The following is a 17,847-nucleotide window of genomic DNA, read 5'->3' as shown; positions in this document are numbered from 1 at the left end:
GGCATCTATTTCACAAATAAATAACGATGCACATTAGCAAATATGTGTATGTAGCTATTACTAGTAGCTACTGTAGTTAGTGCCTTAAACAACATGTTCAATATGCCGACCTCTTTCAGTCACTGTGTAGTGGGTAGTCATGGACGCAGATGCCATCTGGTGGCCAAGCTGTCTGACGCAAGACTGTAGGTTTCGCTGACTGCTGTGCATATTTATTCAGATTATGGAGTTCTTTTCCATTCGTGGTGTGCATGCACAGGATATGCAACTGTAATTATGTACTGTGCAATTGGTCTAGACTAAATTATTGTAATACAAAGTATTTCTCAGCACAGTAAGTGACTAAATAAGCACGCATCACCTCAAACTTGAGTATTTGTACAGTATCTAACTAAACCTCTAAAAGAGCTCATTTCATTCAACAACATAAATAGCGAAAATGAAGCAATGGAATTGGTTAACATGGTCAACTTTATTTTGGGGTCCTACCATTTCAAGTTACAGTATCAATTACAGAAAATATTTACAGTCAAGTCAACACAAAAGAAAGTTGGAATGTCAATAAAAAAAATCATTGATACAACTCAAGATACAAAAAAAGTGTCAACAGGCTCTTGTTTTGTAAACACTAACACTTATGGGAATGAATCTAAACTGCATATGATCAATGCAGGTCAAGGGACTTTGGATCGAGAAGGAGGGCAAGGGGGAAATTCCAGGTTCATGAACAAACATCAAAGTCATCCTGCCTTAATTTACAACACTACTAGTGTCAAAGCAAACTGGTGTAGTTACAGTAACACTGCAGCTGAGTCAGTTAGTCTAGTCAACCTCCTCCATCCTGGATGTGTCCTCGTCTCCCTCCAGGGGAGGCATGTCCTCCACAGGGGCTGAGGTTGGCTCCTCGGGGGTCAGGTCATCCTCGTCAATACCTGGACAGGGGAAGGGAGGGAATAGAGTCTCAGTCAGTTACTGAAGCTTAAACAATGTTCTCTCATATCTAGACCACTTAATGCTGAGAAAATGAAGGAGGGCTAGATGGAGCCATTATTACACCAACATGGGTCCTTCAGATCAGCAAACACAAAAGGAATACAGACAAGGGGCTAGCATTGATCATATATTGACAGCAAACATGGTTCTTGTTTAGACAAACTAACTCACCCAGTCCTAGCTTGATCATTCTGTAGATGCGGTTGGAGTGTGTCTGAGGGTCATCCAAGGTGAACCCAGAGGACAACAGAGCCGTCTCAAACAGCAGAAGGACTAGGTCCTTCACTGATTTATCATTCTTATCAGCCTCTGCCTTCTGCCTCAGGGTCTCCACAATGGGGTGGTCTGGGTTGATCTCCAGGTGCTTCTTGGCAGCCATGTAGCCCATGGTGGAGTTGTCCCTCAGGGCCTGGGCCTTCATGATCCTCTCCATGTTGGCCGTCCAGCCATAGGTACTGGTCACGATGCAGCAGGGGGAGGAGACCAGGCGGTTGGACACTGTCACCTATAAAGGAGGGGGGGGGGGAAGATAGGAGAGGTTGGTTATTAGGGAGATGATCAGAACAACATTGAATCAGGCAATCGTTGTACTGGCAGTGAGCATGTAAATACAGTGGCAAATATTGGTGGCATTTTTAAGGTAATGTTAAGCCTCCTGACATTTGTCTTAACATAAAGGACCCCTTCAGCAACATGATATATGTAAGCAATGTGATTAAGCGTTCTTACCTTCTCCACTTTCTTCTCCAAGATGTCCTTCATGATCTTGCAGAGGTTCTCAAACTGAGACTTCTGTTCTTCATGCCTCTTCTTCATGTCCTCGTCCTCAGGCAGCTCCAGACCCTCCTTGGTCACAGAGACAAGGGTCTTGCCATCATACTCCTTCAGCTGCTGGACACAGTACTCATCAATAGGCTCAATCATGTAGATTACTTCCAGGCCGGCCTTTCGAAGGCGTTCCACGAATGCAGAGTTAGCCACCTGGTCTCTGGTCTCGCCTGAAACATGCAGTAGATAAAGCGACTTGAGAAATCAGGTTCTTATCATGTGACAACCTATGAACTGGGCTGTACAGAGAGGAGTGTGTTTCCTCACCAGTGATGTAGTAGATATGTTTCTGGGTTTCCTTCATGCGTGTGACGTAGTCTTTGAGGGATACCATCTCGTCCCCTGAGGCTGAGGAGTAGTAGCGCAGCATGTCTGACAGCCTCTTACGGTTCTGAGAGTCCTCATGGATCCCCAGCTGGGAGAGAGAAAACACAGGATAGGTTATGTGGCCCTTTCCTGCAGTCAATGACAAAAGCCACCCTCTTTGGCCTCATGGGTGGAATTTTATTATTTTTCATAATAAAGATTATGAAACTATGAACATCTGGTGTTTCTATGTCAAACAGTTATGTTATATTTCAGTCTTCTGTGATGTATAAAAGTTTAATATTGGGACAATTTAACGTGTACGCTGGGAGTCTGGAAGCAAGTACAGGTGAATATTTAATATATAAACAAACATGGACCAATACAAGCAACACGAGTAGCGTACAGACATGGAACACAGAGTCAATAACGTCTGGGGAAAGAACCAAAGGAAGTGACAGATAAAGGGAAGGTAATCAGGAAGGTGATGGAGTCCAGTTGAGTCTCATGAAGCGCAGGTGCGTGTAACGATGGTGGCAGGTGTGCGTACTAATGAATAAACTGGCGACAACGAGAGCCAGAGAGGGGGAGTGGGAGTAGATGTGACAGTACCCCCTCCCTGACGCGTGGCTCCATCCACAGCACGTCGACGAGAGGGACGGTCCCAGGGACCAGAAGCGGGCCGGTCGTCTCTGCTGAGGCGCGGAACCCGTAGAACCAGCTGAGACGCGGGAGCCCGACGAGCCGGCTGTTCTATGTTCATTTATTTATTAAATACACTCCCTGTACTTGCTTCCCAGCATATACGTTACAGAATATCACCTCACCAAAGGGGCGCATCAGGGAGTGTTTTTGTAGGTGACGCCGGGTCCGGGTGCCACTACAGGAGCAACCGGGGATGCCTCAGCGGGCTCATCAGGTTTACAAGACTTGGAGGATGCCTAAGCTAGCTCGTCAGGCTCCCATGCCTCAGCTGGCTTGACAGGTTCCCGAGCCTCAGCAGAAGCGACCAGCTCGCTCCTGGTCCCTGGGACCGTCCCTCTGGTCGGTGTTCTGTGGCTTAGGCCGCACGTCAGGGAGGGTGTACCCTCACGTATACTCCCTCTCAAGCACTCGAGGTCGCCAGTCTGCTTATTACGCACACCTGTCACATCGTTACTCGCACCAGTGTCTCAGACTCAGATTAGACTACTTTCCGGCTACCTAGGTAAAGCACTAAATAAACTTCAGTTAGTGCTAAACACAGCTGCTATAATCTTGATTAGAACCAAAACATTTGATCACATTTCGCCAGTGCTAGCCTCTCTATACTGGCTTCCTGTTAAGGCTAAGGCTGATTTTCAAGGTTTTACAGCTAACCTACAAAGCATTACATGGGCTTGCTCCTACCTATCTCTCCGATTTGATCCTGCCGTACATACCTACACGTACGCTACGGTCACAAGACGTAGGCCTCCTTATAGTTCCTAGAATTTCTAAGCAAACAGCTGGAGGCAGGGCTTTCTCCTATAGAGCTTCATTTTTATGGAATGGTCTGCCTATCCATGTGAAAGACGCAGACTCGGTCTCAACCTTTAAGTCTTTATTGAAGACTCATCTCTTCAGTAGGTCCTATGATTGAGTGTAGTCTGGCCCAGGGTTGTGAAGGTGAACGGAAAGGCAATGGAGCGACTGGCCGGTTCCCCTCTCTCCACTGGGATTCTCTGCATCCAACGCTATTACAGGGGCTGAGTCACTGGCGCTCTTCCATGCCGTTCCTAGGAGGGGTGCGTCACTTGAGTGAGTTGAGTCACTGACGTGATCTTCCTGTCCGGGTTGGCGCCCCCCTTGAGTTTGTGCCGTGGGGGAGATCTTCATGGGCTATACTCAGCCTAGTCTCAGGGTAGTAAGTTGGTGGTTTGAAGATATCCCTCTAGTAATGTGGGGACTGTGCTTTGCTAAAGTGGGTGAAGGTTATATCCTGCCTGGTTGGTCCTGTCCGGGGATATCGTCAGGAGGGGCCACAGTGTCTCCCGACCCCTCCTGTCTCAGCCTCCAGTATATATGCTGCAATAGTTTGTGTTTTATATCGGAAGTATTTTTCCTGTCTTATCCAGTGTCCTGTGTGAATTTAAGTATGCTAATTCTTCCTCTTGGAGTACCTGAGTCCTAGGACCATGCCTCAGGACTATCTGGCCTGATGACTCCTTGCTGTCCCCAGACACCTGGTCGTGCTGCTGCTCCAGTTTCAACTGGCCTGCGGCTATGGAACCCTGACCTGTTCACCGGACGTGCACTCTCTCTCTCTCACCTGCTGTCTCTAACTCTAACTCTGAATGCTTGGCTATGAAAAGCCAACTGACATTTACTCATGTCGCACCGTCTACAACTGTGATTATTATTATTTGAACCTGCTGGTCATCTATGAACATCTTGGCCATGTACTGTTATAATCTCCACCCAGCACAGCCAGAAGATGACTGGCCACCCTTCAGAGCCTGGTTCCTCTCTAGGTTTCTTCCTAGGTTCCAGCCTTTCTAGGGAGTTTCTCCTAGCCACCGTGCTTCTCTACATCTGCATTGCTTGAAGTTTGGGGTTTTAGGCTGGGTTTGTGTATAGCACTTTGTGACATCGGCTGATGTAAAAAGGGCTTTATAAATACATTTGATTGATTGCCCTGGACTCCATCACCTTCCTGATTACCTTCCCTATATCTGTCACACCCTTTGGTTCTTTCCCTAGGCGTTACTGACTGTGTTCCATATCTGTACTCTACTTGTGTTTCTTGTTTTGATCTATGTTAATTTATTTATTAAATACACTCCCTATACTTGCTTCCTGACTCCCAGCGTACACGTTACAGATGCAAACTCAAAATTGAATACATTTCAACTCTAAATCTGACATGGTACCATTTTTTTAAAGCCCATTACCATGTGTGTGATGTTTATACTCTTGTTTCAAAGTAGATTTGTTTAAGACTACCAATAATCAATCTGTATGACCATGATTTATCCCATTGCAGTAAAAGGTTAAATAACAACTGTCCCCCAAAAATATCTTGATGTGTTACAAGACTGACATTTTCCAGGAAGTAACCTAAGTTCAGTAAATATGATACCAACAAGGGGAGTGTTGTTGACTTGTCAGTAAGGTTTTTCTGACTATGTAATTAGTGTACTTATGCAAAAAAATATAAAGGGGTAAACGTCCCCTTTAAGGTTAAAACCAGATAGATTTCACATAATTTCAGCAGACATGACAAAGGTCACCCCCTGCAGATTATTTCCACATGGAATCCAAGGTTTACCTTAAGACATATGCGATAACTGTAACGATATGCCATAGAGTCTGTCTAGTCATTTAAACACACTACAAAAAGCCAGAGGATGGTGGTAAGGAGCTCTGTGAAGGACTAAGCCGCTTATATCAGGTTTAGAGGAGACAAGATGGCGAGGGGATCAGACGGGTGGTGACCAGTTAAAGGTTAGTGAAACATTCAACAACTACACCATTCAGAATGTTCCAAGGATTTTTAAAAGAACAGGTGGTGATAAGGGTCATCGTAGTATCCACCTAGATCATGTCTACCACTAAATACAATGCATCCTAAGTTCAGTTTAGGTTGACCTTTAAGGCAATGTTACATAATGATGAAAGCTGACTCTGGTGAACCTGCTAGCACAAAATGGCTGCCTTGTATCACCCATGTGGTGGGTGCTGCTGCAACATCAATTGTCAGAAAGAACTAGTGAGAATATCTGTATAAATAATGCAATCCATTATTACTATGTTCTATACTGTTACGTTAAAAAGTATGAAACTGACCTTGATGTTCTTGGAGAACTGCTCGTAGTACTTCTTGTAGTTTTCTTTGTCCTCTGACAGCTCAGTGAAGAGCTCTATACACTTCTTGACCAGGTTCTTGCGGATCACCTTGAGGATCTTGCTCTGCTGCAGCATCTCTCTGGAGATGTTTAGGGGGAGATCCTCAGAGTCCACCACACCCTTGATGAAGTCTGGAGAAAATGACAGAGACAATTGGTCAGACACCTTCTCAATTAGATTATAGCTCATTCCCAGATCTACGTGAGCATCTGCTTCAGTTCTGTCTGACTCACTGAGGTACTCAGGGATAAGATCATCACAGTTGTCCATGATGAAGACCCTCCTGACGTACAGCTTGATATTGTTCTTCTTCTTCTTGTTTTCAAAGAGGTCAAAGGGTGCACGGCGAGGCACAAAGAGCAGGGCACGGAACTCCAGCTGGCCCTCAACTGAGAAGTGCTGTGTAAGTAAACAAACAGAATGCCAACTGCTGAAACCTTAATGTACATGTATATTTGTCGTTATGAAATTACCTCACCCATTATCAGCTGACTAATACTGGTACTATCTATGACTTCACACATCAGCGAGGGAAACTTAGTAAATAAACAGTGTGGGAACTTATTCTGTTGGCCAATATGAATAGAATATCCTCACCTTGACAGCCAGGTGTTCCTCCCAGTCGTTGGTCAGACTCTTGTAGAACTCTCCATACTCCTCGTTGGTGATGTCATCGGGGTTACGGGTCCACAGGGGCTTGGTCTTGTTCAGCTCCTCCTGGTCAATGTATTTCTCCTTGATCTTCTTCTTCTTCTTCTTCTTGTCACCGCATGCGCTGTCGTGGTCATGGTCATGGTGATCCTCCTCGTCTGAGCCTACGTCCTCGATCTCGGGTTTGTCAACCTCTCTCTTCTCTCCTTCTTCCCCATCCTTCTTCTCCTCTTCCTCCTCTGCCTCATCGTCACTCACTTCCTTGTCACGCTCCTTCTCCACCTGAACAGAGAGGATCATGAGAATGTTAGGGGACACATTCAATGTGTTGATGTACTGTAGCTGACTTTAAGTGGGTAGTTGTCTGAAATATTTCATTCTCTGTGCCTGTTTTTCATTCAATATAAAAATGCTAAAAGTGAAAGATATCCGCATCAATTTATCATCCAGTCATTTACTTGTCCAATCTGAAATCAACTCCTAGCCCCTCCCTTGACACCTCTTATGTAAACCTGAAAGGAAGTTTCAGATGTAGTACAACAATTTGGTAATCACTCAGTGGAGTTTCCACTATCTCGTGCCTGCTAGCTCTTACAAAGAGTGTGATGGGGTATCCGATGAACTGGGAGTGCTTCTTCACGATCTCTTTGACCCGTTTCTCCTCACAGTATTCTGTCTGGTCATCCTTCAGGTACAGAATCACCTTGGTCCCACGACCAATAGACTCAGCTATAGTAGAGTGACATAGGAGTTTAGTGGGTGTTAAGAACAGACCACACCAGGAAAACAATAGTCTGTAACTGTAGGCCTCTTCAGTTCACACAATTTATATAAAATATATAATAATATAATAACAAGCTCTGGTTAAGTTACGTGTAAAACTATAATCTGTCCTTACCTGACGGGTCGACTTTGACGGTGAAGGATCCGCCAGCGGATGATTCCCAGATGTACTGCTCATCATCGTTGTGCTTGGTGATGACGGTCACCCTCTCAGCCACCAGGTAGGCAGAGTAGAAACCCACACCGAACTGCCCAATCATGGAGATGTCAGCCCCAGCCTGCAGGGCCTCCATGAAGGCCTTGGTGCCAGACTTTGCAATGGTTCCCAGGTTGTTGATCAGGTCAGCCTTGGTCATGCCGATGCCGGTGTCAACCAGGGTCAGGGTGCGCTCCTCCTTGTTGGGAATGACCTCGATCTTCAGGTCCTTGCCAGAGTCCATCTTGGATGGGTCTGTGAGGCTTTCATAGCGTATTTTGTCTAGAGCCTAGTTGAATGAAAATACATAGGTCTAAATAAATCTGTTTTTTGATGTCACTAGATTAACAAAGCTCTTAATTTTATGTAAATGTATTCTGCAGGCTACGTCAATATTTTATGTAATAAAATATGAATACCTCCTAATAAACTATCTATAGATATGTAATAAAATATGAATAGTGGTGTAATAAACACGTATTTAAAGTAATATGCCTGTGTGTGTATTTTCTAAATCATCAAATAATACTAAACTACCAAGTAGTCTAAACGCCTGTTGTGCCTGAAGTACTCACATCTGAGGAGTTGGAGATGAGCTCCCTAAGGAAAATCTCTTTGTTGGAGTAGAAAGTGTTGATGATCAGGGACATCAGCTGGGCGATCTCAGCCTGGAAGGCAAAGGTCTCTGCCTCTTCCTCCATCGGGGCGTCATGGGCTTCCGGCATCTGTGGAGACAACACACATACTGAATGAATATACTGTAAACACACTGTGGTGACAAGGGGGCCCAAGGTGGCTTACATACAGCCAGTCCCCGTCTTAGGTTCTCAGCTGATGGTATGGAGGACAGCTGGTTCCATGTGAACTACAATCCCAACGCTTTGTTTTAACATTTATAAACGAATAATCCTTGCTTGTGGTACAGTTTTGGAAACATTTGTAACTTAACTTTCATAACAGCAGTAAATAATCTTTCAAAAACAAATGATGTACTGTATGCAGTTCAGCAAAGTTGCATCCTGGTTACACCCTGCCCAATAGTTTAAAACACAGCCCCAAGCCGAGATACGAAACCTCCTCCCCAGATAGCTCCATAGGAGAAGTTTGAAGCAGAAAAATGGAGGGGAGGAAGTGTATTCTCGGTTGGAGGCAGTGTTCTTGAAAATACAGCCAGGTGCAACTTTCCTAAACTGCGTACAGTAAGTGTATCTTTTGTATTTTTAAAATTATTGTTCACTTAATGAAAGTTAAGTTCCAAATGTATCGCGTGCAAGTCACTGGAGCAGCGTCGGAGCATCTCTCACAAGGCTAACAGATCGTTTTAACTAGTACTTATATTCCGCCTCGCCACACTAGCAAAGAGAGTACAGCATGAATATTAGCAAAAACTGCATCTCCAATCGAAATCCCAGATCATACTTGTAGGCATTGTCATGGTGACGTTGGCTCGCAAAGCTCATGCGCAAAATATGTAATTACAATAGAAACAATATAAAGTTGTTTCTGACAAATTAGATGTGTCAGTTTGTCACTTTCACAGATTGCTTGGAGTAAAAACATGTTCAACTACTTAAGACATTGGTTCGAAACCTATGTTGTGCCTTTTGTTTTAGAGATAATTAACAACTGAAGAAGAATTTTACGCTTCTCTCATTGATTTCCCAAACCTCGGCCTAGTCTGTTTGATCTGTTTCGCAAGCGTTCCTTTGTAGTCTTGCGATGTTGCGCCTCTGGGTTAAGAAACGAACGTGCCACAAAGTCGTGTAGTATTTGCATAAAGTTCAGCTCTCCCCAACTTTGGTGCCGCTCAGTTCACGTCCCTCGCCCATGCTCGCACCGCCCCAAAGGTCCTCCACCCACTTTGCTTCTCTTCCATTGGAAATTAATGGCTTTCCGTAGTTTTATCGCACACGTCGTCTTCAGAGACACTGTAAAGGGGGCGTCCAATAGGTTAATGTAATACAATGGAATTGGAGTCATGAATAAGGGTTAAGCGTAAGCACATACTGAGAAGGAGGCACAACACTACAAAACGCCCTGGCACTGCATTGTCTTCTGACAGCTTGCATCACTCCTTTGGCTGTTAGCACAGCCACTTAAAGCATGGTTTGGTTGCCCCTTGCAACCATCAAAAATTCCATCCCCAAATAAACAACTGTTTATCAGCATGTTAGTCACAGTATGGTTATGACAGTCCACAAGCCTACTTCAAGTCAACGGGAATCAGTGGGACTCACTACACGCTTAGAAAAAAAGGATTCCGAAAGGATCCTTCTGCTGTCCCCATAAGAGAACCCTTGTTGGTTCCAGGTGACACCGTTTTGGTTCCATGTAGCCTTTCCACAGAGGAAAGGGTTTTAGGAAAATTTTCTCCAATAAACTGAAATAAGTTCCTTGTAAGGAAATTGATAGGCACATCATAAATTGATAATTTTGTACTCTGGACAGGCACACTAGAATATAATAAAATGGAATCAAATATTCTACATTCCACATTGCTGGTAGACTATGTAAGAACGGACGGATATATTTCATTGGCTTTCATTCATTATTCCATATCCCAGTGTAAACTGACCAAGCGCAACGGCAAAACATACTCCACCTGCCGGTTCGCGCGGCTAATAACATGATTCTAGAAACTACCAGAACGATCGATCAAACGTTTCCATCCTTTCTCAATCTCGCGACCGGGTACCATAACGAGTTTGAATGTGAATCTTGATGAATCTCCTATTTGAATAAATATTAGCCAAATCGTGATGGATAGTTGTCATGTCGACAGTGAAGTGACGTGAATGAAAATACTTTTCTGAAAAGGATGTGTGGCAGTCAAGACCCACATTTGGATGTATTGGCCTAGGTTTTATAGGTCAACTTTAATAGAGAATGTGGTAGCCTATTCTGAAATAGCGGACGAAGTTCATTCTGAAATAACGTCGTTAGACCTACAAATTAGGAAATGTACAATGCAATTCATTGCAACAAAATTTAAAATAATGTTTCGAGTGGATTATTCTGAGAGTAAAAACGATATTTGATGATATTATGTTGATATTCTAAACTTCCATTGACTATATTAATTGGATAATGACACTCGCATCATCATGTTGGAACATAAATGTTATTTCATGTCTTACCTTGCTGTGGAAATATCCCTGAATTCTTCTTCAGAAGTTGGTCGCCAACGAAACGAAACCTAGCCAACTATCGGAGAAGATGGGGAGATGATAACTGGCTAGGTTTTATAGACGCTGAGAGTGTTCGAGAAATCAGCTTCCAGAACCGTCTGGAATCTTCCTGACGCTACTACTGTGTGTAGGATGAGCGTGTACACTGAGAGGAGCGATGGAATATCAATCAAACCCTACTGTTTCTCTGTCCACGCCCCTCCTTCATTTAACTCTATCGTGAAGGCGGGTCTATGGGCGTGGCGATATCAAATCTGTACAGTGGGTACATAGTGTACCTGGGATATTCATCATCATTTATGACCCTCACAAGATTTCATAATTAAGATAAACTTTTTACCTAAAAGTTTACTCTAAAAGATCTGAAATACAGGGAGTTATTATGGGGATAAGGTGATTGCAAAAGTATGACTGAAGATGCTAAATAGATAGTCCAGTATTGAATTATAAACATGCCATCACAATAATCCAGACTATTTGATAAAGAGAAAACATGTCAAATATGTTTCAAAATATTTTTTTATTATAAACCTTGTCGTTTTTCATAGAAAATAGCTTACAGAAATAGATAAAGACACAAGTCAAATCCCTGTTGACTTTTACAGTTGAATAGGGTTGAAAACAGCAGATATACTATATAATTATGGTATTCATTAATTATGATGAATTAATTACAACACTTTCCCCACGACTCAGCAGTCATGAAAATGTAAAGTCTATTTGGGACACAATGAAGTAACTTAAAAAATTAAATGTTAAAAAGGGAAAAAATGATGTACTTCTGATATATCTTTAGTCAACTTCCTCCATTCTTGATGTGTCATCATCTCCCTCCAAGACAGGCATGTCATCCTCACTGGGCTGGAGGATTTCCTCCACTGCTGAGTCATCACCATCGATGCCTGTAGAGGGAAAGAAATAGCCGACATTAGAAAAACATATTCACATCGTGTACAATCTGCTATTCAGACAGCCAAAGTATGGGAAAAAACAAAAGCCTTATTCCTAACCATTGTACTACCATGATAGTCCTGTAAGTTACTTGGTGTTTGCATACCTGTACTGTAAATTGATCTAGGAGGAGCCTTTAAACCCCATCAACCAAGACAAAAGTTGAGGGCAAATAATGCATTAAGGCAAAGCAACTCACCCAGGCCAAGCTTAATCATCCTGTAAATGCGGTTTGCATGGGTCTGAGGGTCGTCCAGCGTGAACCCAGATGACAATAGAGCAGTCTCGAACAGCAAGATGACCAAGTCCTTTACGGCTTTGTCGTTCTTGTCAGCCTCAGCTTTCTCTCTCAAAGTCTCGACAATAGGGTGGGTTGGGTTGATCTCCAGGTGCTTCTTGGCTGTCATGTAGCCCATGGTGGAGTTGTCTCTGAGAGCTTGAGATTTCATGATTCTCTCCATGTTGGCCGTCCAGCCGTATGTACTGGTGACGATGCAGCAGGGGGAGGAGACCAGGCGGTTGGAAACTGAAACCTGTAGACATATTGACAGTTGTGTATGAAGTGGTATGTTATTAAAAGGCGTAGACACATTGCAGAGGGATTGGGTTCAGGTAAGTTGTGCTTGTACCTTCTCAATCTTCTTGTCCAGGATGTCCTTCATGGTCTTGCAGAGGTTCTCGAATTTAGTGTTCAGCTCCTCCTGCTTCTTCTTCTCATCCTCATCCTCAGGCAGCTCCAGACCCTCCTTGGTCACAGAGACCAGGTTCTTGCCATCATACTCCTTCAGCTGCTGGACACAGTACTCATCAATGGGTTCAATCATGTAGATTACTTCCAAGCCGGCCTTGCGGAGGCGCTCTACAAAGGAAGAGTTGGCGACCTGTTCCTTGGTCTCACCTAGAAGAGGATACACAGTTATTAACAGTTAGATTACCCTGGTTTAAATGATGTATTTTTATGTCACATGGATTTAACAAAGGAGGAATAATGGAGAGTGAAAATAGATAGCAGCTCACCAGTTATGTAGTAGATGTGTTTCTGGGTGTCCTTCATGCGAGAAACATACTCCTTCAGGGAGACCATTTCGTCAGCGTTGGAGTTGGAGGTGTAGTAGCGCAGCATGTCTGACAGCTTCTTGCGGTTCTGAGCGTCTTCATGGATTCCCAGCTAATGGAAAGATGGAAAATGTTCAAGCTGAAGGTCCCTCAAAAAGAGAAGGAGAAATTCTGGTTGAAGAGTTTCAGGAACTTGGAAAATCCATTTCAAAGGGAGGAAGACCTTACCTTGATGTTCTTGGAGAACTGCTCATAGAACTTCTTGTAGTTGTCCTTGTCTTCTGAGAGCTCGACAAAAAGATCCATACACTTTTTGACCAGGTTCTTGCGGATCACCTTGAGGATCTTGCTCTGCTGCAGCATCTCTCTGGAGATGTTCAGGGGGAGATCCTCAGAGTCCACCACACCCTTAATGAAGTCTGGAGATAAGAGAATGGCAACTGGTCAGACATCTTACTTAAAGCTTTACTCAATGTCATGCTTGAGTGCGGTGCTGAAGAGGTATCCATGAAAGGCTAAAGGTTCAAGGTACAGTACTCACTGAGATACTCTGGCATCAGCTCATCACAGTTGTCCATGATGAACACCCTGCGCACGTACAGCTTGATGTTGTTCTTCTTCTTCTTGTTCTCGAAGAGGTCGAAGGAAGCCCTCCTGGGCACAAAAAGCAGAGCGCGGAACTCCAGCTGGCCCTCCACTGAGAAGTGCTGTGGGAATAATGAGATAAACTTTGACTCATACAGTCATACTAATATATTAATTAATCGGTTGGATCAAGACAAACCCATAAGGCTTGAGTTTTGATTTTCAGTTTGCCATCATAGAGACTCACCTTAATAGCCAGGTGGTCCTCCCAGTCGTTGGTCAGACTCTTGTAGAACTCTCCATACTCCTCATTGGTGATGTCATCAGGGTTACGGGTCCAGATAGGCTTGGTCTTATTCAGCTCCTCTGCGTCAATGTACTTCTCCTTGACCTTCTTCTTCCTCTTGTTCTTGGAATCCTTGGTGTCCTCATCCTCATCAGAACCGACATCTTCGATCTTGGGCTTGTCTTGGTCCTCAGCTGCAGAATCTTTATCAGCCTCCTCATCCTTTTCTCCCTCCTCAAGGTCCACCTCTTTCTCTCTAGACTTCTCCACCTGGATGAAAATGTTTGTTATTAAAAAGTTGTAGGATTTGTCCTGTATGGGGAACAATGTTTGGATCCACTTTTTTTAACAGGTTACTTTCCTAGTTCATACAGCAGATTTCAGTCAATCTCCGCATTATGTTGTTACATTGTTACAACCAAAGAAATATAAAGTTATATTTGAACTTACAAAGAGTGTGATGGGATAGCCAATGAACTGAGAGTGCTTCTTCACAACCTCCTTGACGCGCTTCTCCTCACAGTATTCAAACTGGTCCTCCTTCATGTGCAGTATCACTCTGGTGCCACGGCCAATGGACTCACCTTCAGATCAGAAAAATCAGACTTAGTCATTGGATCTAAGCTTACTTCCTTTTGAATTACATTGTTGAAAAGAAGATTCAACTGATCCAGGATGTAGGTTGATGGTGTTGTATTGGAGAAAAGTAATTGCAGCAGCATATTAATCAATACTGTTGAAGAGGCTTACCAGTGTCAACTTTGACAGTGAAAGAGCCACCAGCTGCAGACTCCCAGATATACTGCTCATCATCATTGTGCTTGGTGATGACAGTCACCCTCTCAGCCACCAGGTAGGCAGAGTAGAAACCCACACCGAACTGCCCGATCATGGAGATGTCAGCTCCAGCCTGCAGGGCCTCCATGAAGGCCTTGGTGCCAGACTTTGCAATGGTTCCCAGGTTGTTGATCAGGTCGGCCTTGGTCATGCCGATGCCGGTGTCAACCAGGGTCAGGGTACGAGTGCGCAGGTCAGGGGTGACCTCGATCTTCAGCTCCTTGCAAGAATCCAATTTGGTTGGGTCTGTCAAGCTCTCGTATCTGATCTTGTCCAAAGCCTGTCAGATCATGGCAAAAAGAGGTCACAAGGTTAAAAGAAAAGTGTCATGGTTGATACCTTGAGCGAATTTAAAAAAGTGTTTAGCAGGTTAACTCTGGGATATAGCTTGTTTTACTATATTGGCTCAGAAAGCAGTGTATACGTGGCTGCTTATTAAGGTAAAATGTTACATTGGTCAATTCAGCATTATGATTAATCTACTCACATCTGAAGAGTTGGAGATGAGCTCCCTAAGGAAGATCTCTTTGTTGGAATAGAAGGTGTTGATGATCAGAGACATCAGCTGGGCGATCTCAGCCTGGAAGGCAAAGGTCTCCACTTCCTCATCCATGGTGTGGCCGGCTTTTTCTGGCATCTGGAAGGAGAAACAAAATAGCAGAGTTTGTACTTCAGACTGATGGAGACTTTGATGCCTCAACACTTAGATTTGAATTGTTCTTCAATTATCCTAACAATGGATGAATATTGTATTAATAAGGCTATTCAGAAGACATGTTTTTGAAAAGCACATAAGGCTTTTTTTCTGCATTTTGCAATAAGACTTGCTTCAGCTAAATAAAAAAATAAAAAATACAACTTATAGTAGCTTGCAAATGATCATTGTCTGGAATGTGGACTTTTATATTTTACAGCTTTTGAAGCCAGAAACACCTGCTTTTTGGTATACCGCCTCTAGTCTAGTCAGACCACATGACAATGAGGCAATAAGGGATTGAAGTATTGAGGAATAGAGGCACCTGTTACAGCCCTCTGTCAGAGGCTCCTATTGCACAGGCCACATCTGTCAATCAAGGCCTCTGCCATTTGAAAAACTGTCGGAGTTTCCAGACCTTTTCACACCCCCTTGCCAACAGCTGCAGTCATGCCATGTGATACCCTTTCTTTGAAATGGAGGATTAAGATGAAGCAAGACTTGGCTTGAATAGAGTAATGTAGAGTTGTATTAATAGAGCTTCTTCACGCTACACTACTTAAATGACACAAACTAGGTCCAGGAGATATACTTGTCTAGTGTAAAGAGACGGATCTATATTAAAATCTCTCTTTTTAAGAGATTTCTCCCACGCTACCTCTGCAGGTAGTGTGCAAGACATCTACACAACATATCCTCCTCTGAGTTGTACATTGTAAAGACAATGGCTCTCCCACACCACATATCCCTGCAACAATGACCTTAACACCAGTAGAGAGCATTTTTGCTCTGTTAGCCAAATAGAAAATGAAAGGCTTTTAAAATATCTGCACATTTGTGAATCATTGCATTAATAAAGTGTGCAATATGTACACTGTGCAATATGGTTTAGATGATAAGCGCCTGTATAGTTTGAATTGCTACCCTTATTTTGTTTGTCTATATACTATGGTTTTTACGGTATGTCAATTAATAGCTGCAGTCACACTTTAAGCAAGAATGTGGATTTGGCCACACCACATCCAAGGCTAGTGTAAACAGAACATTTGCAAATCTGGTGTTGAAGAGAGATAGATCTCACTAGACATATTTTACTAATGTAAATCCACCCCTAGGGTGTCTTCAACATTGCATTTTTCTCTCAAGTATAGGGTTTTATATGTTATTAACTTTCAGCAAAAATATTAGAGTTGCTCTTAAAAGTTATGATTGTTTAACAGCACTGATATACTGAGAAGTATTCATCAAATGCCATTAACACTCTTTCCCATGAAAGATACTTTTTCCTAAAGTAGCTGCTTATCAATAAAAAACATCAAAGGCATTTTTCCAGTTCAATTAATGAATAAATGAATCCTTCCTGGTCCTTGGCTTCAAATTGACTACATGAACAAGTAGAATTCTGGTCTGAGACACTTTCAGGTCTGATAAATGCATTATTTAATAACTTGGTATAGACAACTTGATTGTAATAATTATTTGTGCTGACTGCCAGAACTCTCTTCTTTCTCTTCAACTGCCATGTCCCTTGCTCCTTCTAACCAGGGTCATATTCCATGCCATGTGCTCCTCTCTTGCCATGCACCCACAAAAGGGTTTTACCAGATCCAGGGTAACTGTCTATCAAAGTCTCCTCACTGATTTAATGCAATTTCAGATTAATACAGTGCAATTCATCCCCATTATATATTATTACATTTAGAGTACCAATATATACTGTAGGCTGCTTACTTCCTGCTGGTGTTTCACCTTTATAATATCAATGCATAATGTATTTCCAGAATATTGTCTATTGATCTTCCTTGTGTCCCTGAATTGCAAGTAGCTACATATTTGGTTTACCTTTCTCCCTGATACCCTCTCTCTCTTACCTTGAATAGATAAGAATGAGCTCCGGTGCTTCACTTCTCGTTTGCTGATCACTGTAGATTGAATCTCTGAGCGTCACTTCTGTTCCTCTGCAGATTAATGTAGTCTTTAAATCTCTGTATTTCACTGCTCCTAAATCCTCTATGGCTTCAGGTGAATGTCTTCTCACTTTCTGTATCTGAGTACCCCTGGGCCTACTCCATTCTTTTTATACAAGGGGCAGCTTTCTCGAAGCCCCCATTCAGAAGCTTCCAGAAGGAATGCCCAGTCCCACTACAGTACAGGCTAAGAGAGAAATTACCAGTAGGGTGGGGGTGACAGTGAAAGCTGTGAGGGGTCCGCGCCATAAACCACATGTGTCCTTATAGGGCAGCACAGTCATAAGGGGTGCCTGCCACTCGGGGGCCCGAGGCGTCATGATAGTGTGTCAGGCCTTGCCCACTAGGCCCCACCATACACCCCTATGGCGTGTCAGCAATGTCACAGCTGTGCGCAGCCTTTCAAACCACCTGCTCCCATTGAACCATCCGGACAGACAGACGCAGGGCAGAAGGACTGAAAAGATAACAGGCTGGCCACAAGTATTTTTTGGGGCCTGTGAGATTGGGAAATAATAGATGTGTTCAAGTAATGGTTCAGTTCTAGGCCACAGAAACTGTGTTGACAAATTGGATAAAGAGTTTACTTCTACATTTTTTAATCCCGCCAACCAATAAAACACTTGTAGGCCTATAGAAATACACTCTTTTGTGTGGTT

At 43.3% G+C, this 17,847-nt stretch overlaps 2 protein-coding genes across 2 annotated transcripts; both read right to left on the bottom strand.

Moving 5' to 3' along the window:
* Positions 1–453: 453 nt before the first annotated feature.
* Positions 454–10,955, bottom strand: LOC139415325 (heat shock protein HSP 90-alpha). Its single transcript, XM_071163383.1, has 11 exons — positions 10,762–10,955; positions 8,200–8,349; positions 7,544–7,913; positions 7,241–7,374; positions 6,592–6,927; positions 6,228–6,393; positions 5,935–6,125; positions 2,089–2,236; positions 1,723–1,991; positions 1,165–1,498; positions 454–932 (listed from the first exon to the last, which is right to left on the bottom strand). The coding sequence occupies exons 2-11, from the start codon at positions 8,347–8,349 to the stop codon at positions 823–825; spliced, it is 2,208 nt and encodes a 735-aa protein (XP_071019484.1). The 5' UTR covers positions 10,762–10,955; the 3' UTR covers positions 454–822.
* A 360-nt stretch (positions 10,956–11,315) lies between these two features.
* Positions 11,316–17,429, bottom strand: LOC139415326 (heat shock protein HSP 90-alpha 1-like). Its single transcript, XM_071163384.1, has 11 exons — positions 17,093–17,429; positions 15,015–15,164; positions 14,441–14,807; positions 14,141–14,274; positions 13,652–13,960; positions 13,361–13,526; positions 13,048–13,238; positions 12,781–12,931; positions 12,393–12,661; positions 11,963–12,296; positions 11,316–11,714 (listed from the first exon to the last, which is right to left on the bottom strand). The coding sequence occupies exons 2-11, from the start codon at positions 15,162–15,164 to the stop codon at positions 11,605–11,607; spliced, it is 2,181 nt and encodes a 726-aa protein (XP_071019485.1). The 5' UTR covers positions 17,093–17,429; the 3' UTR covers positions 11,316–11,604.
* Positions 17,430–17,847: the final 418 nt, after the last annotated feature.

This window comes from Oncorhynchus clarkii, chromosome 8 (assembly GCF_045791955.1).
Source record: "Oncorhynchus clarkii lewisi isolate Uvic-CL-2024 chromosome 8, UVic_Ocla_1.0, whole genome shotgun sequence".
Classification (NCBI taxonomy): Eukaryota; Metazoa; Chordata; class Actinopteri; order Salmoniformes; family Salmonidae; genus Oncorhynchus; species Oncorhynchus clarkii.
The sequence above is the reverse complement of the archived record's forward strand: the minus strand, read 5'-3'. Positions and strand labels throughout refer to the sequence as shown.

Bases quoted from the DNA above. Each gene is read 5' to 3' on its own strand.
- LOC139415325 (XM_071163383.1), bottom strand. From the start codon at position 8,349: ATGCCGGAAGCCCATGACGCCCCGATGGAGGAAGAGGCAGAGACCTTT. The intron at 6,928-7,240 runs GTAAGAGCTAGC...CTCTCTGTTCAG, and splicing joins GATACCCCATCACACTCTTT to GTGGAGAAGGAGCGTGACAA. The intron at 933-1,164 runs GTGAGTTAGTTT...TCCCCTGTCCAG, and splicing joins AATGATCAAGCTAGGACTGG to GTATTGACGAGGATGACCTG.
- LOC139415326 (XM_071163384.1), bottom strand. From the start codon at position 15,164: ATGCCAGAAAAAGCCGGCCACACCATGGATGAGGAAGTGGAGACCTTT. The intron at 14,808-15,014 runs GTGAGTAGATTA...ATGATCTGACAG, and splicing joins TCATCTCCAACTCTTCAGAT to GCTTTGGACAAGATCAGATA. The intron at 13,961-14,140 runs GTAAGTTCAAAT...ATTTTCATCCAG, and splicing joins GCTATCCCATCACACTCTTT to GTGGAGAAGTCTAGAGAGAA.